This window comes from Balaenoptera borealis (assembly GCF_965194805.1).
Source record: "Balaenoptera borealis genome assembly, chromosome: 12".
Classification (NCBI taxonomy): Eukaryota; Metazoa; Chordata; class Mammalia; order Artiodactyla; family Balaenopteridae; genus Balaenoptera; species Balaenoptera borealis.
In genome coordinates, this window is record NC_138869.1 from 72,846,188 (window position 1) to 72,871,129 (window position 24,942).

Below are 24,942 nucleotides of genomic sequence, written 5' to 3' on the forward strand. Positions count from 1 at the left end.
ATTTGAATTCTTTAAGGGGGGGGGAAGCAGAAGCTAACTTGGTGGGTTTGGAGGGCCCCTTTCAGAGTCTGCCTTCTGGCTGGGAGAGGACAGCGTGTAGGGAAGGACGGCTGGGGGCCAGGGCTCTGCTGCCCGTCTGGACAGTCAGTCACAGAGGAAGCAAAGGACCAGGCCCAGGTCAAGAGTGGCTCAGCCAGATGAAAGGGAGGGCACCCTCACCCCTCTGCTAGGTTATTCCATGAGCATTATTACTTCAGTAATTTTTAAAAAATAGAACAGTGACTTTCAAAAGTGTGCGCCTGTCCTCACCTCTGCAGAGGAGGCAGGTCCTGGCCCGTGTCAGTCCAGCAGAAAGTCCTGCTTGAAGGCACGTGGGGTGTTTGGTGGGGGACACGCAGCTCCCCGCGCCTGCTGAGGTGCGACGGCTCCTGCAGCCAGTCTGATGGAAACCAGCAGAACCCCCAGGTCCTCTCCCCACACCTCAATACAGGGGCGGGGCTGGGGTGTATCGGAAGCTGGTTTACTCTCCGACCAAACCCTCCCAGCACCGTTTCCACTCATTTTCTGCAAAACACCAGGGCCTCAGGATCCTGTCCAGTAACCAGGTATGACCAGGTCAGCTTCCAGGAGGAGAAACGGGCGCGTCCTAGTTGCCCTGCACATCCCTCCCCCTCCTCCAAAAACTCCTGTGCAAACACCAGGCCCCAGGACGACTTCTCATTTAATATTAGAATAATAAAAACCATGGTGGCACAGAGCCACGAACCACATTTTAAATTCCTAGGGCCACTAATGAGCACTGAACTCCTGCTGGAGCTGTTGTCAGGACAAACGTGCAGAATGGATGGCTGCAGTCACAAAAGGAAGTGGAGCGTGGCCTGCACCACTGCAGCCACAGCTGCCGCCTGTCCGGCCGCCACCCTGACCACCTCAGCTGCACCCAGAGGAGCTGGCCGCCCATGTGGAATGCAGGAGTGACACGATAGCACCAGAAAACAAAACAAAACAAAAACTCACTAATGAGGAAAAACTCCTAGAAGGAGACACATTTAATTTTCTTTTCCTCCTTTGACACCTTTCTTCTCTGTCCAAAGGCAGGTTCTTAATTGAAGCCCACAATGGGGAACGCTCTCTTTCTTTATTATCAAATGGCCTCAGCACACAGGATGGTCTGCTTTTTGTCACAGATTAGACCTTCCTTTTTTCCCCGTGGCTCTAGAAAGGACAGGTGATTACAATTTTGTTACCTCCTGAATTAAAACAAGGTGAAGTTGACTGGGTCGGCACTGTCTGCACAGCAGTTTGACAGTTGGGGCGACAGCATAACTACCGAGCGATTTTTTGCACAATTCAAAAGCTACTTTTTTCTTGGCCAAGGAATTAGTCTAACAAACACATCCCACTCTTGCTGAAAATAATTTTCTTTTCCCAACTCTTCTAGGAATAAAACACTTTTAATGTATTTGTCAGGAATCAACACTTCATTTACTAAGATTAAAGAAGTGACAATTTAAAGAGCAATTGAGAAGAGTCCCACATCCATCGTGGGCTCATGGTTCTAACTAAACTCAGAAAAACGGAAAAAGCACTGAGGATATGGGAAAACATGTATTTGCGTGTGTGATACTGTTACACCTGTTTCAAGTTCAGAGTGCTTGGCAGCAGCCCCCGCCTTTAAGCCCGCCTTGACTGGGGTGCCACGGGGCACACACCCCGCCCTGCTTGCCGTGCTCAGCACCGGCCCGCCAAGGAGCTACCAGAAGGTGACGCTGAAGGCTTTCGCCAAAAGCCCCAACAAAATGTGCGTTTTACTCCCCCGCAAAGCATGACCTAGAATGAAGGGCAGGAGGTTCTGCACGTTCAATCTCTAGACCTGGGTAGTGGTTACACAGGTGTTGTTTCACAATAAAGGGCCAGAGGCCACAAGCACCCCTCTGTCCACCTCACCAGACCTCCTCAAAGCAGACGCCGTGGGGCTGCATCCTCATGGGGTTGCGGGGGGAGCCACGGGCCCTCATCTGCCGCTGCCCCCCTCACAGCTTGGCCAAGCTTGCTTGCTGCCTGGCGTCCCACAGCTCCCAGAGAATCAGCCTCCACCCTGTGCTGGGCTGAGGGCTCCGCGGGCATCCGGGGCTCCTTGGAGCTGGGTCTCATCAGCACTCCCGTTTAGCTCTATTGGTCTGTCCCCAAGTTTTGAGGCCATCTTGGTCCAGCTGGCTCATGGAGGGGAAGTCCCCTGTGGGACCAGCCAGGGCTCTGGAGAATGCCAGGCACCTGGGGACTTTTTCTTGGCTGCCCACTCATCCCTCATTCCCTGGCAACGCGTCTGCTGTGTCGCACCTCGACTGGGGTGTCTAGGCCCCTCCAGCCAGGCCTACAGAAAGAGCCCCCATTCCCCAAACCACAAGGCTCATCAAGGAAGGCAGAGCCCCTGCCTGGTAACAGGAGGCCGACCAGAGGAGGCTTTGCTGAGCTTCATCAGTGTCTGCTGGGGTCCAGAGCAGGCTTGCATCCAAGCAAGGCCTCTAGACCATCAGGGGGCCTCAGGGGAGGCAGCTGCGGGGGTAGGGGACGGCGATACCGCTGCACAGAGCTGGCCTCGGTCCTCCCCGTCTCAGCACTGCCTCTCAGTCCCCTTCCTTCCCTTTATCTGATAACAAGGGGTGTCTGAAGTGCTGGAGGAGCAGGAGAGAGACAAGCTTTATTCTCTCCAGACAGACCTCAGGGCAGAGATCTGGAAGGAACGAACACCGAAGAGAATTCACAGAGGACAGGAAGCAGAGGGTGAGCCACTGGCCACGCAGGGCACAGTTCGTGCCTCTTCAGGTGTGAAGCTGAGTGGCCAGGAAGCATTTAGTTACCTGTGCCTGGATGGAAAAGGGTGCTGAAGGGCTCCAGACCCTCCCCCAGCCCGCCCCCCACTTCCCCGGGTCAGCAGTGCTGGCCTCCAAGCCGGGATTCCTCTCTGGACAGGTGACTTCAGGGTTTGAAAAGAAGCCCTTGAATAGATGATACTTGCAAAACATTTGAACCCTGCCCTCTTCTGACTTCCCTGCTCCTCCTGCCCCCCCGTGGGCAGTGAACGCACCGCTGGAGGAAGTGCTGAGTTGTCAGGAACCCTCCACTCTAACTGGAGACGGGGCTGGGTGCTGAGGGAGGCAGCGCCAGCCACAGAGCGCGGCCAGCCACCCGTGGCGAGCAAGCGAGCGGCACCGCCATTCGTTACCGGAGCCCCTCCCTTTGTGAAAAGCTGTCCCCCTCAGGGGGTTCCACTCACCCCACACAGGGGGACGCAGACGGAGATCAGAGTCGAGGGCACCGAGGGAGACTAGCAGAAAGACAACCTTCCCGTTTAATCATGCAGCTTGAAGCTACCCTACTATTCCAATACTGATAAATCACAACTACATCACACTAGGAGGAAACAGCTGACCCACTGGCTCTTTGTACACCCACGACCAATGTGTCTTTAAGACAGAAAGGACCCCCCCGTCGGCCCCACCCCTCCTCCAAGCAGGATGCACAGAGGACCTGATCATGACAGCCAGCCAACTGAAGAATCGGGGGGGATGAGCAAAAACCGGACACAAGCTGATCAAGTTACACAGGGCAGTTAGCACTGGGATGGAAATTACTCAGACACACAGAGCCAGATCAAGCGACAACTGTCAGATGAGATCGTTTCAATGAGGATTAAAAGGAAAGCTTCTTAGAACTGATTCTTTTCTTTTCAGTCCCTGGCTGAGTATTATGGTCTGGGGGAAAAACAGCAACCACCGATCACCACCACGCAGGAAAGGCCCACTTCTGCATTCCCGACACCGACTGGCAGGACGGCTGCCTCCACACGGCTCCACTAACCTGTGGCAAATGGAGGATGGGTCCAGCCCAACCGGAAGTTGGTATACACTCATACGTACTTCTGAACATTAAATTAGCTGGTGGCATAATCACTGTTTCCTTGTCAGCCTCCCAAGCTTAAAGGCTGGATACGTTTCAGGAATGACAGGTTAATAACTTGGCAATTCGAGTGATTATTAACTCCAGTGTCCACAGATTAATTTGCTCCTTGTGTATTTTGTTGATCTTCCTCAAAGGATTCTCCTTGTCAGACCAGGTGCCATGATGAGCTGCATCTGAGCCTCATTTAGGAGACGCGCATGATAGTTCTCAGCTCCACCCCACGCCCAACCGTTCACAACTAAGGAAGGAAAATTACAGCGTCAAAAGGGATTAAAACCAGTGATTTGCTGTTTGAACCTTTCATAAAGATCTGGAACACCTATGATTCAGCAAATGGAGAATAACTAAAAGAAATAAAAAATCATTTAGTTGCCAGGGCAATGTGTTCCATAAAAGTAAACACTCTAAGGAAACCCATTTCCTACAGGGTGCCTCCAGGTAATGAAGGCCTAATACATTCTCTTCCATTCCTGTGTTCATGTGCCATCTTTGTATTCCGACTCAGGCCTGTTACTTCCTTCTGTGGTCTTTGCGGGGTTAGATTAGAGAGGTAGGGTGTTTGTGGACTTGATGAAGATTGAAGACCCACTTTCTCCCCCTGGAGACCAGCCTGATTTGAACAAACTGAGGAGAACAAAGCAGCCCCTTTGTGTCCTTGGGAGGAAACCTGTCCTGTGTGTTTCTGCAGCCAGGTCTGTTCCTCGTGGGGCGGGGGTGGCGGGGGGAGGCGTCCACAGGGATCCCTGCTTGGGGAGGACACGGCTCCTGTGCCACCTGGGCCGAGCCGAGTCCCTCCACACGTGCGCCTCCTTCATTGGTGCTGCCGGTTGGCTGAGTATGAGCTGGAGCCTGGGCTGGAGTGCAGCGAGTTGCCGCTGGGGGCCTGCAGGGCGTGGGGGTCGAGCTGCTGACTGGCCGGGCTAGTGTCCCCCGCCCCCGATTCCTCGCTGTTTTCCTCCTTCTGGTTGCTCTGCTGCTCAGGACACTCAAAGTGGACGCAGTGGAACACCTGGTGAGAGAAAGGAGAGACCCGGTGAGCGATGGGTCAGTGTTGGACCCCAGAGCTGCCATGAGTCGGGACATTGTCCCCACGGGAGTGACGGCAGGTCCCTCCGCTCCCCCCCGCCGCTGGCACGGACAGGCAGCAACTAGAGGGTGGTAAGCGCTTTTCAATCAGTCAGGATACAAGTGAGTGGACCGATGAGTCTAAGAGTTGCAGGCAGCACAGCATGGATTCCTATAAAATGTTCCCACTGGATTTCTCCAGTTTGGGTTACTTTTGTCTCATGAGCTTTTCTTTCTTTTTTAATTAATTAATTAATTCTTACATCTGGCAGTTGGATTAAAAGTCAGTGGGGTTGATGGTGGCAATGGCTGCATGATTCTGTCAATATACTAAAAACCACTATGCTTTAAATGGGTGAGTTGTATGACATGTGAATTATACTACAATAAGGTTATTTTCTAAAAAAAGCCTATAGGGCATTACCCCAGGGGAGGACCCAGGCTTATCTCCAAGGATCCAAAGAGCCGTTGCTCACCTCCTCCTGTGCCCTCCGGAAGGGAACAAGTTCTTGGTGCGTAATCATCCTCTGGGCAGCAGTGCTGGGGAGGGAACTTCAACCTGAGGTGACCTGGGCCAACCGGGAACAAACACCCTCATGTGGAGGAATGGCCCCCCGCAGGAGCCAGGAAAAGCCTGCCTTCCACCGTGACTCACTCAGGAAGCACCACTGAGCAGACAGGGCACCACTCAGAGCTCGGCAAACAAGGGTGAGCCTCCGCCCTGACCTTGAGAACACACAGCACGGCTGGGGGTTGGGGGTGAGCCTGCCATGCCCGGAGCAGGAGGTAACTGCTGGTGTGTGAGCCGGGGGCACGGGGGCAGCCAGAGGAAGCCCACGTCAGAGGAGGGTCTTTAGGGATGACCTCCCCCCCCACAGAAATTCCTCTCTCCACTACCAGCCAAGTCCTCCTGGGGTCCCTGCCCTCTGGTGCCTGTCCTGAGCTCTTTGCACAGGAGAATCACATCCTCTGTTGTGGGGGTCTCTTCAGTCTGAAGCACACAGATCGACTTTCCAAGGAGCATGCTAGCAGTTTTAAGGGAATCAATTTCCAGATCCTCAAATTCAGTGTTTTCTAAAACTGCCTGAGAACATGACTGAATTCACAACACCCTTCCCCACCTCACAGAAGGAAAGCACAGCCCTCGCCTGCCCGTGCTACAGTACGCACTGGGGCACACCGACCTCCCTCACACGCATGCCAAGCCCTGGATGGGGAGCACCCTCCCATGAGTCATGGGCCCTGATGCCTTCCGGGTCCCCATGAGAGTGAAATTTGGCCTGAGTGAGATGTTCTGAATTCAGAACCGAACTGTATATGTGACTCATGTAATTCTTTTAAACATAACTGCAATTTTCCCAGAATTATAAAAACATTTTCAAAATACACTGGCTAAATCCCATGAATAATTCCACAATTACTTTCAGATTTGGTGTGCCTTATTCAGCGAGTTGGTTAAAATCTATTTTACCGGGGACTTCCCTGGTGGCGCAGTGGTTGAGAATCTGCCTGCCAATGCAGGGGACATGGGTTCGAGCCCTGGTCTGGGAAGATCCCACATGCCGAGGAGCAACTAGGCCCGTGAGCCACAATTGCTGAGCCTGCGCGTCTGGAGCCTGTGCTCTGCAACAAGAGAGGCCGCGATGGTGAGAGGCCCGCGCACCGCGATGAAGAGTGGTCCCCGCTTGCCGCAACTGGAGAAAAGCCCTCGCACAGAAACGAAGACCCAACACAGCCATAAATAAACAAATAAAATTTAAAAAAAAAATCTATTTTACCAAATCATGTCATCAAATATGTATTCCTAATAATTAGTCCTTATCGTCCGTCTTTTAAAATGTTTATTTTTTTCTATCTCATATTAACAAAAATAATTGTATTTAAACTTATGAAGAAATTTTTACTTCTCAACCTTAAAATGTTCAAAAAATTACACTTTTTTTCCCAAAGCTCTTTTAGGGGATATGCAAACAAAATGTTTGAAGGTCATTGCTCATAGCGCTTAGAAGACTCTAAGCCCTCAATACAGTCCTTTTAAAAGTTAATAGGCAGGAATTCCCTGGCGGTCCAGTGGCTAGGATTGTGCGCTTTCACTGCCAAGAGTGTGGGTTCGATCCCTGGTTGGGGAACTAAGATCCTGCAAGCCGTGCGGTGCGGCCAAAAAAAAAAAAACGTTAATAGGCAGACTTGCAGCCCACATGGATAGATCTAGAGATTATCATACTAAGCGAAGTAAGTCAGAAAGATAATTACCATATGATATCACTTATATGTGGAATCTAAAATACGATACAAATCAACGTATCTATGAAACAAAAACAGGCTCACAGACATAGAGAACAGACTTGTGGTTGCCAAGGTGAGGGGGGGGTATGGCAGAGGGAAGCATTGGGAGTTTGGGATTAGCAGATGCAAACTATTACGTATAGGATGGATAACAACAGGGTTCTACTGTATAGCACAGGGAACTGTATTTAATATCCTGTGATAAACCATAATGGAAAAGAATATGAAAAAGAATATAATGTATGACTGAGTCATTTTGCGGAACAGAAGAAATAAACACACATTGTAAATCAACTATACTTCAATAAAATTAAAAGAAAAGTTAATAGGCAGGACCTGGAGGGAAGGCGAGGACATTTTAGGGTTAGAAGTGTTCCAGGCAAGGGGAATAATATGGGTGAAGACCTTGGGAGGAAAGAGCCAAGTGATGTCTGAGAAGATCTGAGTGGCAAACCGTGAGGAGAGGGGAAAGTCGGCGGCAGGGCCAGTGAGAGCTTTGGAGCAGAAACATTCTATGATCTGCTGGAATAGGATTTAGGGGTGAGTGCCAGTTCCTGAGGGGCTTGATGGCACAAGACAGTCTTAGAGACACTGGTGTGGTAGGCCAGTAACATGACAGGAACTGAGGCTGAGGGAGCCGGAGGCCACCAGTGGCTGGGGGGCCAGGAGGCAGAACCAGCACCCTGGACAAACACCTGGTAGGGCCCCGGCTCTCCTACTGGTGCTACCGTATCCCAGGGGTTTTCTCCCTTTGGCCTCCAGACTTCTAAACCAGCCCTAGATAAATAAGATGATGCAAGTTGTTGTAAAGCTGTCATCGAACTTAGGCGCAAATGCTGAGGCTAAACTGTAAGCATGTAACTGGCGTGTAGTGATGTGCTTGGAAAGGACTGGTGGGTGCCTGGGCCTGCGTGGACAGCTGTGAGAGGCAAGCCATGTGGCACAGGGCCAGGGCCAGGCTCCGAGCCCTGGCCACCCACTGCTCCCAGGAGAGCTCAACCCTCACTCTCCTTGGGTTGGGCCCACCCTTTCCTTCTGAGTGGCCTGCTAGCTCAGAGGACCCACTGAACTTGGATCTGCCCATGTTTCCTGAGTCCCGGATAAGGGCCTGTCTTTAGAGGATAAGGCACTGGTACCCTGGGAGTGGGCAGGATGCAGCCAGGGCTGGACACCTGCCACTCTCCCTGAGAAAGGACCAGGCGGAGGAGACCGCAGGGGACTCAGGAAGTGCAGAGAGCCAGGGGGACGCGGCTGCCCCTGCTTCCTCTTGGGAACTCTGCAGCCTCCACAGCTTGAGCACACGCACCGTGCACACCCACACCACGCACACAGGCACACGTGCACTATGCACGCATACACATGCACCCTTCTTCCGCAGAATCAGGTTCACGGAGGAGAAGACAAATGTAATATCAACTGTGAAATTATACTTAAAATATAAATTCCATGCTTACCTTCCTGCATCACTATTTCTTCCATATTCCCACTTCAATTCATTTATCTACCACTGTTTCAAATTTCACCTTTCAAACTCTAATATGAAGCCCGAGACCACGCGTCCTCTTTGTATGGGCAGAGTCTATTTACTCTTAGAGTGGGGCAGAGTCTATTTTCTCTTAGAGTGAGCCGATTTCTTTCCTTAAAGCTCAGGCTGGTGCTGCTTCCTGTGGACCCGAGTCAGCCCCCAGTCTCTCCTTCCTTTTCTTTCCTTTCCTTTCTCCCTTCCTTTTATATCGAATCTCGCCTCTTAGGCCCACCTGCAGGTGCTTACCTGTCAACAGCCATGGATTTAAAACCTGTTTGGGTTGTCAGCTCTCACCTGGGCTACTCAGCGTAAATTTGAAAATCCTCTTTTAAGTAGCAGCTATTAATCACCTTTTCTCCATCAGCTCCACATTCTTTGAGCTTCTGAAGTGACAGGACCACCTTCTGGGGGGTTATCGACAGTCTCTTGCTTTAGGAGCACCCGTCTTTCCAAGCACGGGGTGGGGCCATGGAGACAACCCCCCAGAACACACCTTGGCTTCCGCACACCCCCCGCCGCACTCCCAGTGGATCCTCTCCCTAGACCTCCTCGTAAGTGAACAAACATCCTTCCCTTTCTCAACACCACCCAGAGTCATCTTTCGTCCCCGGCGCCGGTGTCTCCATCTGCTCTGAACGATGCACTTTATGGCACCTTCCCTATTCTGACCTGACCTCCTTATCCTGCCCCATCATGCCCTCAGTCGGTTATGTCACCCCGCTCCCGTGTTCCCCGTCAGTATCTCCGAGCCTGCTCCTCAGAGCCCTAGGCTGATGCTGATCCTTCAACTGATTTAACACTGTCCTGCTGCGTATTACCTTTCCCAGTGAATGGGTTTTCTCTCCTTGTGCTCTCACGAACCTCCCTTCGGGTCTCTTAATTTCTAGGCGAGCCTGTGAGGCTCCAGGGCCCAAGGCCCAGCCCCTCCTCCTGCCTGTGTCCTGACCTGTCAGTTCCCATCTGACTCAAGGACTGAGGCGTGGCCATCCTTTCTCCCACTCAGGGCCTCGCACAAGAATAAACAAATCAATAAAAACCCTGGATTGAAAAATAAAGTTAAAAAAGATCTCAGTGCAGCCGGCCGCTAACTAACGTCTGGCTCTCACCTAAGGAAGGGTCCCCATGGGTGACGCAGTCCAGAGAGGCAGGGTGGGTTTCTGCTCCACACTGTACCCGTAAAGAGCCTGGAGGACGCGACTACAGCGAGCACTCAGTACTGCTGGGAACCGGAGCCCTGCTGTCGCCCCGTTCCCACCGTTACCCCCATTCCTCTAACTTGGGTGACTTAACTGCATGACTGTCTCTAGCCAACTTAACCAACCTGTTTTAAAATAGTAACTCAAATGGCCATTATTCCCAACATACCTACGGTACTGTTTTGGAGTCCTCCTGCGGATGCTCCTCCTTGGAGAAATCATAGCCATGCCTCTCCCTGACCCTGCAGAGTTCAGCGTAGGCTCTGCCCTCTAAGCTGGGGGAAACTGGGAGCCTCTGGGAGCCCCGGGAAGCCCTGGCCGCCAGCAGCCTGTCTGAGCCTCCACGGCCGGATGTGAGGAACCAGGGCTGTGTCAGGGCTGCGCTTTAGGCTGTGACCCCGGAGTCCCAAGGGTGTCACTAAGGGACCAACTAACTTTGATGCGGGTTCCCTGAGCATCTCCAGAGCCAAGCGGGCTCTGCCAAGTCAAAGGCAACGCACAGGAAACAGTTAACTTTGTTAAGTCACAAACCATGTGGTGAAGATTCCAAGTGAAAAAGGGTGTTTTACAAATGGAAAGATGGGTGCGGAGGTAGAGCGTGCAGCGGGGACAGAGCGAGCAGGCTAAGGGCGGCAAGTTGGGAAAGGACTGGCGCCTCCATGTTCCACGCTCAGGCTGGGGGGCAGGACAAGGTGACACCACACAGTAGGCGTGGCCAGAGGAGCCAAACACGTGAGGAGGGTTTGGAGGTCAGGAGGTCCAAGTGCATTCTTTCATTCACTCACTCATTCATTCATTCCAAAACACGAGACACCTCCTGCACCCCCTCCTGTGAGTCCCGGCCCCCTCAAAGGGTGAACCACCCAGTAAGGATAGAGACACATGAGTGGACAGGCTCTGGCCACCAAGGGAGCCATGAGGGTGAAGAGGAGGGGCCCCCAGTCCGCCAGTGGAGCACAGATGCCACCGGAGCTGAGTCGGGGAAGATGAGGCAGTCAAGCAGGACTGGCCAGAGGAGGGAGGTCTGGCGCAAGAGGAGGGTGACCACCGTGGACTCCCCAGCCAGCGTGATGACAAGGAAAGGCGGGAGCCGGGGAGGTGGGGAGCAGGGCGGCAGACGCAAGAGGCCATGGCTCAGAGGACTGGGCGAGGGCCTGGTCTGGACCTGGGAAGGGAGCCAGGGTTGTCGGACAGAGGAGAGTCTTAAAAAATTATTTCTTGAATTAAAAATATTACAAAAAGAATACATTTGTGGTGACAAATAATACAAGTGCCTGAAGAAAGAAAGTAGATGACAACAAACCCTTAAACTTGACATCCCCTGAGACAGAACATAGCAATTTGGGATAAACAGGAAAGAATCATTTTTAAAGGATAAATAACAGAACCTGATAACAGGCTTGTTAGGACTGACACAGGAGAGGAAAGGATTCTTCACAGCCTCTAAGGATCCTCTGGGAGGACAGAGGCTGGGGGACTATGGTGCTGCAGCGGGCACAGCAGGGGGGTGCGAGGGGGCTCCAGGCCCAGCCAAGCACCGGGCACCTGGACTCATCCTCAGAGCCTTCCTTTCGCTGCGCTGCTTTTGTTTTTTAAACGTCAACGACCTCCCTGAGCATGAACACTGGCCTGAGGCTAGATCACACAGTCCCTGCTGTCAGGGCCTCTACCAGATGGAACTCAGCCCCAGAGTGGTGAGTGGGATTCAACCTCAGGGTGGAGCAGCTCCAGAATCTGTGCTCTCTCCATATCAGGATGCCTCCTCACACAGACAACATAATAGCAAGTGAGAAGGAATACGACAGTGTGAGAAATTCATTTCACCTGGAAGGGAAGATCAGGGAGGAAGGTGTGCATAAACTAGGCCTTGAAGACAGGGCGGGAGTGGCCTTCCAGGCAGAAGGGACAGGGAGGACTTCCAGATAAAGGCTGGGGGCCTCGCTCTCGCCTTCTGTACAACAACGTGCCAGCTCAGCTGTCTCAGTCGATAATCCAACCCACTGGCCTTGAACCTAACATGACAACAGTGCGAAGTCAACACCCAGCCAGGTCCTGGACCACTGCAGACGAGGATGAACATCATGGTGTCTGTACCTCACCATCATCATCTTGTGCAAGGCTGGGGTTCTTCCCTTAGGACCCTAGACCCCTTCAGATGTGCACCCGTTGCAAACGGGCATCCAGAGAGGGGGCCTGTGGGCGGTCCTGACTCTGCTTATGGGAGCAGGGGTGGAAAGTGAGCCTGTCCTGGAGAAACTGGCACCTTCTCTGGTGGCCAAGTGGCCGGGGCTGGCCCGAGATGCCTGCCGCCCCTGCAGAGGTGCGTAGGGAAGAGAGGCTGGGATGCCTCTGCTCTTTTCACACAGACACTGGAGGACGCTGTTGCCTGGAGGAGTCGTCACTGCCACGAGGGGCGGTACCGGGTGCCATGTGGAAACTGCCTCTTGTCCCTTGCACCCCCAAGCTCCTCTCCCCACCGAGCACCTCAGGCCTCCCTCTCAGTGGAACAGCCAGGTCCTGAGTTTCTCTTCGCTCAGAAGCTTGTGTGATTCAATTTCTTTCCTCCGAACCTTCCCAAGACTGCGACACCCCTTGGAAAGAATGTGACCAAAAGTGAATGAGGCATACAGGGCAGAGTCACACTACTGATTTATGCAAAACCATTACCCCATTCGCCGCATCATTTTCCCTTCCCTTCTCGGCAATCATGTATCCCATTAGCCTGTTTGATTGCTGCTGCTCACGAAGGGGCACCTTCGCTGAACCAGCTTCAGTGGCCTCTGGATCTGTCTTCCGAGAGGAGCCAGTTAAATTGGAATGTAGTCGTGTGTATGAATCCGACGCAGCCTGAGTCACATCCTTGTGTCCTTTTTTGTAGCTGCTGTTTATTATCACTTTGCCTTTCCTCTCTGGGAGCCATAATTCTTGACATGTTTGAGATAGTCTGGGGTGAACCCTGCAAAGGATGTACACAAATGTGCTGGTCCCTTCTTGGCGAACAGGCGAATTCCTCGGCTACCACTGTTTGCCGCCTTTCATTAGAGGGATTCCCTGAGCACTCTTTGTTCAACGTGTCTTCAAGGTTTTTAAAAGCAGAGAAGCCTCTGCTAATTTTCCCAAGTTGGGCTAAGAGTCCACCGTGAACTGTAGCAGAAATCAGGAAAATTTAATAAATGTTGATCAATGACTCTACCTTGCCTTTCTGGTTTCTCCTGAGTAATTTTCACAGATTGCTTTCATGCCAACCAATACAAATAGGATTTGAGCCAAGCTTTCAACTTACATTTACATCTTTATAAAATAGATACCTACCTCTCAATGGTATCTGCCCAGAAGTCAGACATAGAGACGTGGCTTCTGAATTATACACCCTGAAGACTTCCTCTCTCCTTTCGCAATGTGTGGTGTGACAGCCTCACACACACACTCAGCACTCAGCAAACATTAACTGAGCCTGATGACAATGACAATTACATCTTCTTACACTCATCTCAGGAACAAGTCACGAGTCCATCTTTAGATTGTAGAGATGTTTTATTTTTGTTCCTTTAAAAATGAAGACCAAGGGCTTCCCTGGTGGTGCAGTGGTTGAGAATCTGCCTGCCAATGCAGGGGACACGGGTTCGAGCCCTGGTCTGGGAAGATCCCACATGCCGCGGAGCAGCTGGGCCCGTGAGCCACAACTACTGAGCCTGCACGTCTGGAGCCTGTGTTCCCCAACAAGAGAGGCCATGATAGTGAGAGGCCCGTGCACCGCGATGAAGAGTGGCCCCCGCTTGCCGCAGCTAGAGGAAGCCCTCGCACAGAAACGAAGACCCAACACAGCCAAATAAATAAATAAATAAATAAATAAATAAATAAATAAATAAATAAATAAAAGGTGCTAATAATTAAAAAAAAAAAAAAAATGAAGACCAAGTGTTTCTAACAAAACATTGCATTTAAAACCAAAGTTTCATGTATGTACACCTGAACAGCCCAAAACATGGTTTTCAGTTAAGGAACCCATTTCATAGGGAGACACTTCCAGTTTGTGAGCAACAACTTTTCAGCATTGCTTAGGGGTGACAGGGTAATAACCCAATAGTTTTGCTCAAGTATTTATTCCTACTAGGTATGGGAGTAAGCTTCTTGGTGACACTGCTTATATATGGCAACAGTTTTTTTAACTTTCCAATGTCACTTTCCCATCTTCACATAGGCCAGGGCACTCACAAATAACTGGAACTCCACTGCTTGGAAGGTTCTGGAAAACAGCCTTTCCAAAACATATCACAGGGACTTCCCTGGTGGCCCAGTGGTTAAGACTCTGTGCTTCCACTACAGGGAGCGCAGGTTCAATCCCTGGCTGGGGAACTAAGATCATAAAATCCCACATGCCATACGGCCAAAGGAAAAAAAAAAAGAAAGAAAACACATCACCCCAGGCAGTCCCAGAACTCCCGACCACCGATTTTTATGTGTGCACACTCAAGAGTTCCAGGTAGTGATTCACTCTCTTGTCTTAATTAATTTGGCCCTAGAGTGGTAGAGGTATCTTTTTATTTTTGAAAAACTAAAACAAAAAAGGAGGAATATTCTAGTTCCCAGGTAGAACCGGGAGACATGGCCTCACCAGGGCTCCTGCTCTCCCCGCAAGGCCGCGCGGGTGGCCCCACTGCCCTGGGCAGCTTTCCACTTCATCCAGGCGACGTGTCTGCTGTGTCTCGAAGGCTTCCGGCTGCAGGGAGACTGCAGGCCTGACTAACCGCTGGCTCTGCAGCAGGACATGGCTGGACATTATCTTCACCAGCTGGCGCCTCTATCCATCCCGCTGCCCGGCAGCCTCCAGGCCTCACCTGCTCAGGTGCCGTGTGCACCTCCTCGCAGGCCGGTTGTTTGGTGCAGAATTGCTGCTGCTCCACTACAACAGGCATGAGGCTTGTGGAGTGTCTGCAACAAGGACGTGCTCCCTGTTGTGTCACTTTCCCTCTCTTTTTCCAATAAAATCCTTCCTAATAGACATTTAAGTATAAAGATGTCTATAAAAGATGCCTTTTTATAATTGTGCTATAAATTAAATATTTTTCTGCTTTTTTTCTGTCTCACTGGGAAGGAACCTTTAAGATCTAGTTCACTCTCCTTATTTTAAAGACAAGGGTCCTGAGAGCCAGGGAGGTGAAATGACTTCCTGGGGGTCACACAGCTGGTTGGGGGTGAGGCTGGCACCAGTGGTAAGGTCTCCTGGTCCACACTGGACAAGGCCCCTCCCCCTTCCTTCCACCCACTCTCTCTCCTCCTCGGCTCATTCCCTACCTCCCTGCCCTGTGCATTATGGCTGTGTCTCAGATGACAGCCTCTGGAGGACACTGCCGGGGAGGGAATCCTTAGGGACTCAGACAGGGAGTGACCAGACCTGGGGGGGTGGGGCCTGGGAAATAACGGTCACCGGGCCAGAAAGGAGCTTTTTTTTTTTTTTTTTTTTTTAAGCAGAGTCTGTTTCCTTCTTTTTGTTTTTTCTTCACTAGAGCTACATGTTGCTATGGGAACAAGGATGGCACAGGGAGCCCAGAGCCACTCACTGGCCTGACAGAGCCTGTAAATAAATTCTGCCTCACTCCAGGCTCGGCGCTGAGTGGTCCTGGAGGGCAGCTCAAGCAGCCACTTACAGACTCTCCAGCCTGCTCGTGCCGGCGGTGCAGACCCTCCAGCGGCAAGCCCCCTGGAGCTCACGGAGGGTCTGCACTCCCCGGCCTCCCAAGCCCGCCACAGCACAGCCTCATCCCTGTCTGCCCATCCTGGGCCAAGATGACCTGATCCACTTTTCAGATGCCGAAACCCCTCCTCAGCACCACCCCCGTCAGCCGCCCCTGCTCCGCTCACTCCATCACTCGGCCTCCGCCAGCGCGGCTCCTCGCAGCACCCCCCACCCCCACTCCAGGTGAAGGCGGTCTTCTCGTGGGTTGACTTCTGTCAGGCGCTGCAGCTGCAACCCCCCCAGGGAAGGGCCCTGCCTGGGTTTCTCTCCTGGTTCCAGCCAGGGCTGGTGCACAAAGCCTGCCCGCAGGGACCGTCTGCTCACCAGCGCCTGACTCGACAACCTGGCCCGGGCAGAGCTGGGCTCATTTCTGAAGCTTTACCATTTATTATGCCTTTTGGGGAGACAGAGCAGCCTGGATGTTAAGTGCCAACTGCCTGGATTCAAACCCTGGCTCTGCCACTCACCAGGCATGACTGTGTGTGAGTCACTTAACATCGCTCAGCTTTGGTTTCCTCGTCAATTTATCCCTTTTGCTTAAACCAGAACATTTTTATTGTGAAAACCATGCACTAAAAGGTGCATGAAATTCAAATGTATAGCTTGCTAAATAACTATATAGTCAACACCAGCCATGTAAACCACACGCAGGTCGAGAACCAGAAAAATCGCTGGAGCCCTGTGGTCCCTTCCTGATCGGAGCCTTCCCCCTGCAGACCACAGTCTGGCTTTAATAATAATCATTTCTTTTCTGTGTACACATCCTTAGATGTTACAGCTTAGTTTTGCCTGTTTTTGACGACTGTATGAACATAATCCTACTACATGGATTCTTCTGTACTGGCTTCTGTCCTTCAACATACTGTAATGTTCATCCCCGTGGATCGCGGGGATGAGAAGTTGTTTCACTAAATCTTTTCCTTTATTTGGCTGCCTGATGGGGAGAGGGAGAGACGGACGGACAGACCGAACGATTCATCTGCTCACTCAGGCAGCAGGTACTCTCTGCTCACATGCGCCAGGCCCAGACTAAGGCTAGGATACAAGACAAATACCACATAGCCTGTCTCCTCAGCTACATAAATTCAATACGTAAATGGAGACCTGAGAGCTGCCTACAGACTGTCAACCCCATCCTCACTCTCTATTACTGACTCGGCAAAGGCTTTCCCGCAGGTCTTTCCATATTGAAGAAAGTTAGCTTTTCCTACAAGTCCTTTCTAACCCCCGGGGCTGCTTGTGCCCCTGAGGTCTCTGCCTCCTGAAAAATCACTCCAGAACCCGCTCTCCAACCCAGGTTTCATCAAAGCCATAAGAAGAAACAGGCGTAACTTCTATTTCTTTTAATAGACTGACGGATTGGCATAGGTCCACAGACAGACCTCATTTGGACCCAGCCTGACCTCCTTAAGGACAAAGCAGTGTGCCTTTGCGGCTTTGCTGTGGTAACTAGTGAAATGAAAATGAAGGGTGTGTGAGAGGAGCTGCATCAGAATGAGCACGGCCGCTGCACGGCACGAGTGGAAACTTCAGATCCACGGGGACCTGAAGGTGGTCCTATTGACAAGGCCATGTCCAACGTCCTTCAGACAGGAGAGCCTTAGAAAGGGAAGCAATGCCTGCCTCTCGAGTAGCTCAGAGTCAAGTAGCAGTTGAGGCAGGTGGGCTGGAATGACCACGCGGTTGCACTGGTGACTGAGACCAAGAGAAAGTGATGGAGGAAACAGCCAAGGAGACCTTTTTGGCTACAGGCACTGGGAAGATTCAGATGAATGAAAACAACTGAAGGAGAGCAGGACGGAGGGGGCACTCGCTGAAAGACAAACTGACATGTGCCTGCCATCTAGTGCTAAGCGTGAGAGGAAGACAGAGGAAAGCAGCCTTCGAAAGGGCAGCGGGAGGATCGTATCCAAGGGCAGAACAGAGAAACGTGAGAAGCACGCCCCAGGGAGGATTACAGAGCAGAGAGGAGGGGCAGGATGACAAACTCGCTGGTAGGCAGTGAAAGGAAAATGTTCTGAGAAGTTAAGATAAATGACAAGGAATTGCTGAGTACACAAGGAGCAGGAGGTCACTGAAGCAAGTGGTGGAGTCTTTGGGAGGTAAACATTAGGGGAATTTATTGACAGAAGTCGTAAACGTAGCTAAAAAATTAAATGAATTCATCGCCGTGGTGCTCACAAAGGAAAATGAGAGACAGATGCCAGGAGCAGACACGCACTTCCCAGAGGAGAGGGATGAAATGCTGAGGAAATCAGAAGCGTGCCCAAACAGGTGATCAAGAAATCTGAACGTCCGCAGCCCTCCTCGACTGCGTCACCTGAGAGCTGGCCCTGACTCGGGGTCGGGTGGGGATCAGCGTGCAGCGCAGACGCCGAGCCTGACGCGGGAACGCCTGGCCGGCTATGGCAAGACAGACACGTGCCCGCATCGGGCAAGAAATCCCCATCGGTTTTAGCTCTGAACACCTCTGCTATCCCACTAGCAGCTGGGATGTCTGCAGGTGGGGGCAGTTCCTGAGCCACCGGCAGCTCTGGCCACATACACAGACCACTTTCCACCTGCTGCCCGAACAGCCTCCCGTCTCTGCTGAATGCTCTCAACTCTCAGGAGCTCCAAGCTGCGCTTCCCCACCGCGCCCTGTGCTGACCCCCCTCTCGGGCGGGGCAGTGCCTGCAGACACCAGTCTTACCTGGGAGATGTGGCACATTTCTCTTTCCGCTATCCACACAGACCATCTAACCTTCCCATGCTAGAAACCAATTCCATCTATGCTTCTTGAAATTCGCACACAGTCTTTGGGTTGGTAACATTCGGCATCTAAAGGGAAAGAGGTCCTGGCTCTGACTAAACCAAGGCCACTGATGTCACTCAGCAAACAAGCAGGGCCAGACTGAGGAACCCCTGCCTCCGCTCCACTGTGAGGAAGAGGCTCCCTGACCGCTGTCTTCCCATGACACGGTTCTGGCTCCATGGGACTCGGGACCAGGGTTGTCCTGGACCCCCGCCTGCCTTCCCCGGCCGTCGGTGCCATCACGGTTCCCAGGCCTGGCCTCCCCAGGAGTCCTGCCCGACCGACCCCGGTCACCCTCCTTCCCTCACACCTCTGACTTTTGCCCCACATCCTTGCCCTTCTCTAAGAATGGGGATATGACGCCCAGAACCCAGTGTGCTGCAGTAAAGAACGTTCTCTTTGAGGGTTTACTATATCCTTGGTGCTCTGTGAAATTCAACTCTTGTGCCTTCTTATTTGCTCTGAGAATGACAGTTTATGGATCTTGCCTTATGATCCTGGTCATTGTTTATTTTATGATTTGAGATGTTCCCAGGTTGGCAACACTACACTGAGGCTTTTTTTCTTGATCAATAATCCACTCAATAAGGCAGCTGAGCAAGTTGCTCATCAGCCAAATATGACGGGTCACCCGTTAATTAGCGACCTAAGTCAACCCATGCAAACTGGCAGGTCCAAAGTAGCTGGGGCTCCGTGCACAGATATTTTTGTAAACTCATCAGGGAGAGGGGATCTTGCACTCCAGCTTTAGAGTTCTGTAAGGGGAAGTTATTTTTCATCTGGTCTCTGAGGTGATGGGCTTGGGGCTGAGGGCTGGAAAAAAGACTCTGACCAGACTTGCTCCAGTGCTTCTCAGCCTTCTCTGACTTAAGAATTCCTTCTGTTGTAAGTGATAATTACAGAGTCCCATTTAGGAATTAAAGGAAAAAATCTGTCTTTTTTTTAATGCATTATATAAGAAACAAGTGACTGTAAATAAAAATATTTAATTGTAGCTTCATATACTATTATGTAAAGATAAGTTCAAATTGTTTTCCGATTTAGTAAGTAATACATACATAATTAATTTAAGTGGTAAGAAAAATCGAGATTTATTGGCAAAATTTAACAACTATGATGTTTGGTTTGGGGCTCAAATATATATTAAAATGCAGATTCAAATTTACTTTTGTTCCATCATCAAAAAAAAGAAAAAAGTGTTTTTATGACCTGATGTTTAGAATTCTTTAATTTTATGCTTTAAAAAATATCAGTTGCTTTACTTTTATAATTTTCAGGTTTGTTTTGAAATGAAGAGGTAAGAAAAAGTTTCAGGCTTCTGTTTATAAGCTCTTCTCTGCAAGAAGCACATTGTGGGCGTGTATCATTTTTATTCTAAATAAATAAAAAGGCAAAATGAATATAAATTATCACAATATTTGCACTTCTTAAAATGCTTTTTGAAGTACAGAAGCACCTTGATGTGCCCTGGAGAATTCAGACTTGACAAACATAATGCATGAATCCAGGGCCAGCTGCATGATGTGTGGGGCTCAGTGCAAAATGAAAACGTAGAGCCTCTTGTTCAAAAAGGCAGGAAAAAAGCTTCTCCTTTGCTCCCACAGTGTCTCTCCTGACGTGTCCTGGGGTTTTCATTTGCTTTTTTGATGCTGCGCTCGCTCTGGCTCAGGCTTGGGGGAGAGCCTTAGGTCAGGGCAGACGCTCACAGCACCCAGGGCCCTATCCTGGGACTCGCACCAGATCCCGACTCTCCCCACAAGTGTGCGGGGGGCCCCTACTGGGAGTGGCAGGTGGCAGTGGCCACAGGGCAGGCTGAGGAGGGGGAGGCTGGGCAAGTCCATGCACCAGGGGTCAGGGGTGGGTGGCCGAGAACCTGTCCCAGGAAGGTGAGGAGGGGCGGGGCTGGCCTGCAGGTCAGCCGAGGCTCCGAGCCCTGCTGGGCGCTCCACTGTCCCATGGGGGCTTCCCTTGTAAAAGAAAATTCAAAGGTAAAATTGCCAAGACTATCAAGAGGGTGCTGGAGAGCATTAAACCCTAAGCTCTGAGCCCCCTTCTGGGTACGGAGCCCCACGCAATGGCCCTGGTCACACGCCCAGGACGCCGGTCCTGTACAGATCTGAGAAAGTTCATGTTAAGATGAAATTGCAGGACGGTTACTATGTTTATGCCTTTCATTTATTACCTCGAGTTTCAACCTTACTGTTCCTTATGACTGCGGTCTTTAACCAGCGGTCAGGTCTTCAGGGGTGCACGCTAAGCACATCTGACTGTAAAAGCACGAGCTTGATGAGCACATGGAGCCCACAGCACGGTCACCTGCCGGACTCCAACCCACCAGCACCAGCGCTTACTCTACGACCACCTGAGAAACAGAAAGGCTAAGTAATAATTAACTTACGGATTGATTATTTTGCGCTCAAGATGGAAACAGATGTTCTTCTCACCTTAAACGGTGTGAGTGGACCCTGAGGTGCCTCTGTGAGCCCAGCGGGGATCCACCTGCTGAGGGGGGCAGTCCCGGCGTGCCTGGCACGGCCCTGGGCTGCGCTCGCGGTCCTGATGCAAGTGCTCAAAGCGCCCTCCCTCACGCTCTGGACTCACTGCGGGCACTGTCCTCTCCTCTCTGATCTGGAGGAACCCAGTGCACTTCTCCAGAGAAAAACAGCATGTTTGAGGCCCAGGAACCTCACCTGCCTGCTGACCTGACCGCAGGAGCCCAAAGTGGGGAGAATAACCTGCCCGCTCTTCCCTCGTGAAATCCAAAGGTGACAGAACATCCACAAACACTGCAGCCCAATAGAATGGCTGCTGCCCCGGGATCCAGGCCTGGGCCCAGGTGAGGCACAGGCCAGGGAGGAAGAGGCTCACCCAAGAACACTTATGTGCAGGCTGGCACAGGACCAGGTGGCCGGACAGAAGAAACCAGCAACTGTGCGCCTCAGCTGCCCCGCGGGGCTGGGGCTCCTTGCACACCATGCTCAGAGGGCCCAGGGACCACTGAGACAGCTGACATCTAGGAGGGCGGAGGACTCTGAGGACAGGGCGTTTCACCTCTCCAGGTCTCTGCAGAGTGGCTGGTAGGCGGAAGCAAAGCCGCAGGAGCTGGCTTCCATTCGCTGGTGAAGAGATACCCAGAAATGGTAACAATGTCCCTACTGTGCAAGAGCAGGACTTTCTTCTGTCCCAAGCTGTCTGAACAACAGGCCATTAGCGGGTAGAACAAACAGCTCCACTTAACTCAGGATGCGGCATTTACCTGTACACCAGGAAATATCACCGTGTCTTTCACGAAAGGGGACCCTTACCTCATTTGCTGTGTTGTGTGTTCCAACGATTCGAATGAAGGAGGCCGGCCGTCTTTCAAAAGTTACTGATTGCCAGGACCTGTGAGGAGAAGCACAAGCATTGCCTGGTTAGACCACCCAGCTGACCCTGCTGACAGCACGGGGCCAGCAGAGCCCAGTACGTGGACGGGGAGGGCCTCCTGTGCCATAGGGGGGCGGGGACGGGGCTCCACCCACTGTGTGGAGAGGGGGCAGGAGCACACGGTGTTCCCCTACAATCTCATCAAAGAAGGCGCCCTGCCCTTCTGCGAAGGCGACGGGGTTCTCATAAAGCTCGACATAAGCGTGAAGGGCAGACTGCGTGCACGCAGTGACAAGAGTGTGGCCAAACAGAGGAGTGACCAAGGCTGGTGGAGTTCATGAAGTAACAGGGCCGCGATGGGTCTGCCCTCAGAGGGCTGTGGGCTGAATGGATGTGTCCAGGTGGGCGCAGTGACTTCGCTGGAGGGCCCTGGGAGGAGGAGGAGCTGAGGCGGGGCAAGGGGAGGACGGGGCTGGGCGGCACTCGCTGCAATGTGAGCCCCAGGCTCCTGTCTGAACCCCTCACCCCACCCCCTGCAAGTGGTGGCACCTGGGGAAGAAGAGGCAGTTTCTCCACAGGCCTCCCTCCAGCCTTCCTTTTCCCACTTCCAAATATGTCCCCCAAACAGTTTATTCTCTGGACCAGCCAGTCTCCGGGCAGGCTCAAAAGCAGCCCCACTATTTTAAAAGCCATTCCTCAAGGATCAGCAGGGGCTGGGCCAGTTCATTTAAAGCCCGGCCGAGCGGGTCCCAAGCCGCCCCTGAGAGGAGGCAGTCTGCTCCCGGTTTACCGTCCAGTTCATCAGAACGCACGGGGAGCTCAGCATCCACAGCTGCAAACGCCAGTAATACTTCCATAGGAAATGTGAGGAGTTCCCAGTTGCTGCATCCCTCCTCTGTCCACACAGTGGAAGTGCCAGCTGCTGGGAAGCTGTTTCCTGTAATTGTCTAATTACCAAGTAATGCTACTAAAGAAAATACACGTATTTGCGGTTTGTTTTTCCCCCTTTGCTTTCAGGTGTTCCATCTTCTCTCTCCCTGTGAGCTTCCCACTGAGACTGATTCACTGCTGCCTGGACACCAGGCCCCTTAAGGTCATTAAAAAGTCGTTACCATCCTGTGTGCAAAGTCTGTGCCTCTGGAAGCATGTTTCTGGAACAGCGTAAGAAAAATCACTCTCTTTGTAAAAAGGCTATTATTCATACATGAAGGTGATGCCATCTGACCATCCCCAGGGCCTGCACTCCTGGCCCATTTTCTCAGTGTTTTGCTCCCAGACCCATGCAGCTCCCTTGGAAAGCCTGTGGGCCAAGGTGGGCCTATGAGGAAGGCCCTGTGGGGCTTCAACTCTGGGCCTGGGCTCGCTCCCACAGGCCTCGGGGTCACTTCTGAGCTAAGCAGGGTGACTGAGCACAGATCTGCATCCTTCCTCCGGCAGGTCAGGGGAAGCTCGGGTCCACACTGCGAGGGCATCAGAGTCCCATCCCTGCTGCTAATGCAAGAGGCAGCACACACCAAAGCTGGTCCACCCTGCTTCTCAGACCACCCCTCCAGGAAAGGGAAACAGAACTAGGGCAAGTGACCTCAGCCAGTGACAGCTATTAGGTTCAGCCAGTTTCACAAAAAGGACTGGGGTGGAGAAGGGGGCGGGAGTGGAGCAGAGTAAAGACTTTTCTTCTTAGATTTCTAGTCCTATGCTAATCCAAAAAATCGTCCGGTGCTTCTGGACGTGAAGGTATAACTTGACTCTCGTAAGCTCACGGTCCTCGACAACATGCTCAGGGCTCTGAGTGCAGACAGGCCCCTAATCATGCCCTCTGTGGAAGACCCCTCCTCCCTCCGCAGTGTGGAGTGGAGGCCAAGGCCCTGAAGGAAGTGAGGGTTCACTGTGAGTCATCCTGGGCAGAGCCGGGCCTGAACCCCGGTCTCCCTTTCCTCACCATGGCCCCCTCGGCTCCCGTCTCCTGCCCCAGCCTCCGCGGCGGGCCTGGGCTCTGGCACCACCGGCCCCCACCTCTGCTGGGGGAAGCAGGGCTGGCAGGGCAGCAGCCTGAGAAGGAGGGAGCATTTGTGGAGTAATAAGATCAGAAGGCTTCAATCTAATGCCAATCCTCCATTACCCTGCATTCATATCTAATCACATTAGAGTTCATTTTCACTAACACAGCCCGAGAGTTGAACAGATGATTTCATTTTCAGCAAACTGGATAACAACCCCAAGACCAAAATACGAGTAGGAAGGGAAGCTGGTTAGGATGAGATAATGAGCATCTCTCCCTCCAAAATAACAGATTCCATTTCCCCTGAACTTTTTCACAACAACTTTCAGTGCTGCCCAGTGGGGAAAGGATAAGGCGGCATCAGGACATTGTCACATCGCAGCCGCATTTATAATCAGGGTGCAACCTTGAGGAGGGTTCACGCTTCACAGGGCCAGGACACCATCACCACCACTTAGTGTACACAAAAGCTCGAGTGCCATTTTTATTGAGCTTACGGAGAGCTGTATAAATATTCCTACTCACCCAGGCCTCGGAATCTCTTTAGCAGGCAACACTCCCAGGAAGACAACAGAACAACAGGGGTGTAGCACCACTCAGTTCAGAGCCGAGACTGGGTGCCGGGAGGAAGTGTCTGAACAGTAACAACGGGTGTCAAAAAATACGTGCGGGTCTTTACTCTGAGCACCTACCCCAAACAGAAAAACCCACACGGGACTGAAGTCCCAACTCTGGCACTTGCCATCTCTCCAGCTGACAAATCACGCCCGCTTTCTGAGCTGTAGTTTCTTCATTTGTCCAATGCTGACAGAAATAATACCACTCCCTTGGTTACAAAAGTGCATCTAGAATGAGGTCCTGATTATGTTAAACTGTAAATATCTATACACACACGCATTCAAAGAGGGATGTCTACAAGAATGTTTGCCAAAATGTTTGGATGGAAGAATTTCAAGAGACATTAATTGTACTTTTGTACTTTTCTGTATTGTTTGAGTTTGGTAGAATGTA

At 51.8% G+C, this 24,942-nt stretch overlaps 1 protein-coding gene across 3 annotated transcripts in view; it reads right to left on the bottom strand.

The window, feature by feature from the left end:
- Window positions 1-1,435: 1,435 nt before the first annotated feature.
- BTBD9 (BTB domain containing 9) overlaps window positions 1,436-24,942 on the bottom strand; it is a 401,740-nt gene continuing 378,233 nt past the window's right edge. For 2 of the 3 annotated variants that reach the window (XM_082347838.1, XM_082347836.1), the window contains exons 10-11: window positions 21,872-21,950; window positions 1,436-4,972 (exon numbers count right to left, since the gene is read on the bottom strand). In XM_082347838.1, coding sequence (XP_082203964.1) covers window positions 4,775-4,972; window positions 21,872-21,950 — 277 coding nt within the window. In that variant the 3' untranslated portion in view covers window positions 1,436-4,774. Of the gene's footprint in view, window positions 4,973-9,105; window positions 21,683-21,871; window positions 21,951-24,942 lie in introns of those variants that run through there. The other variant, XM_082347837.1, reaches the window with a different exon arrangement.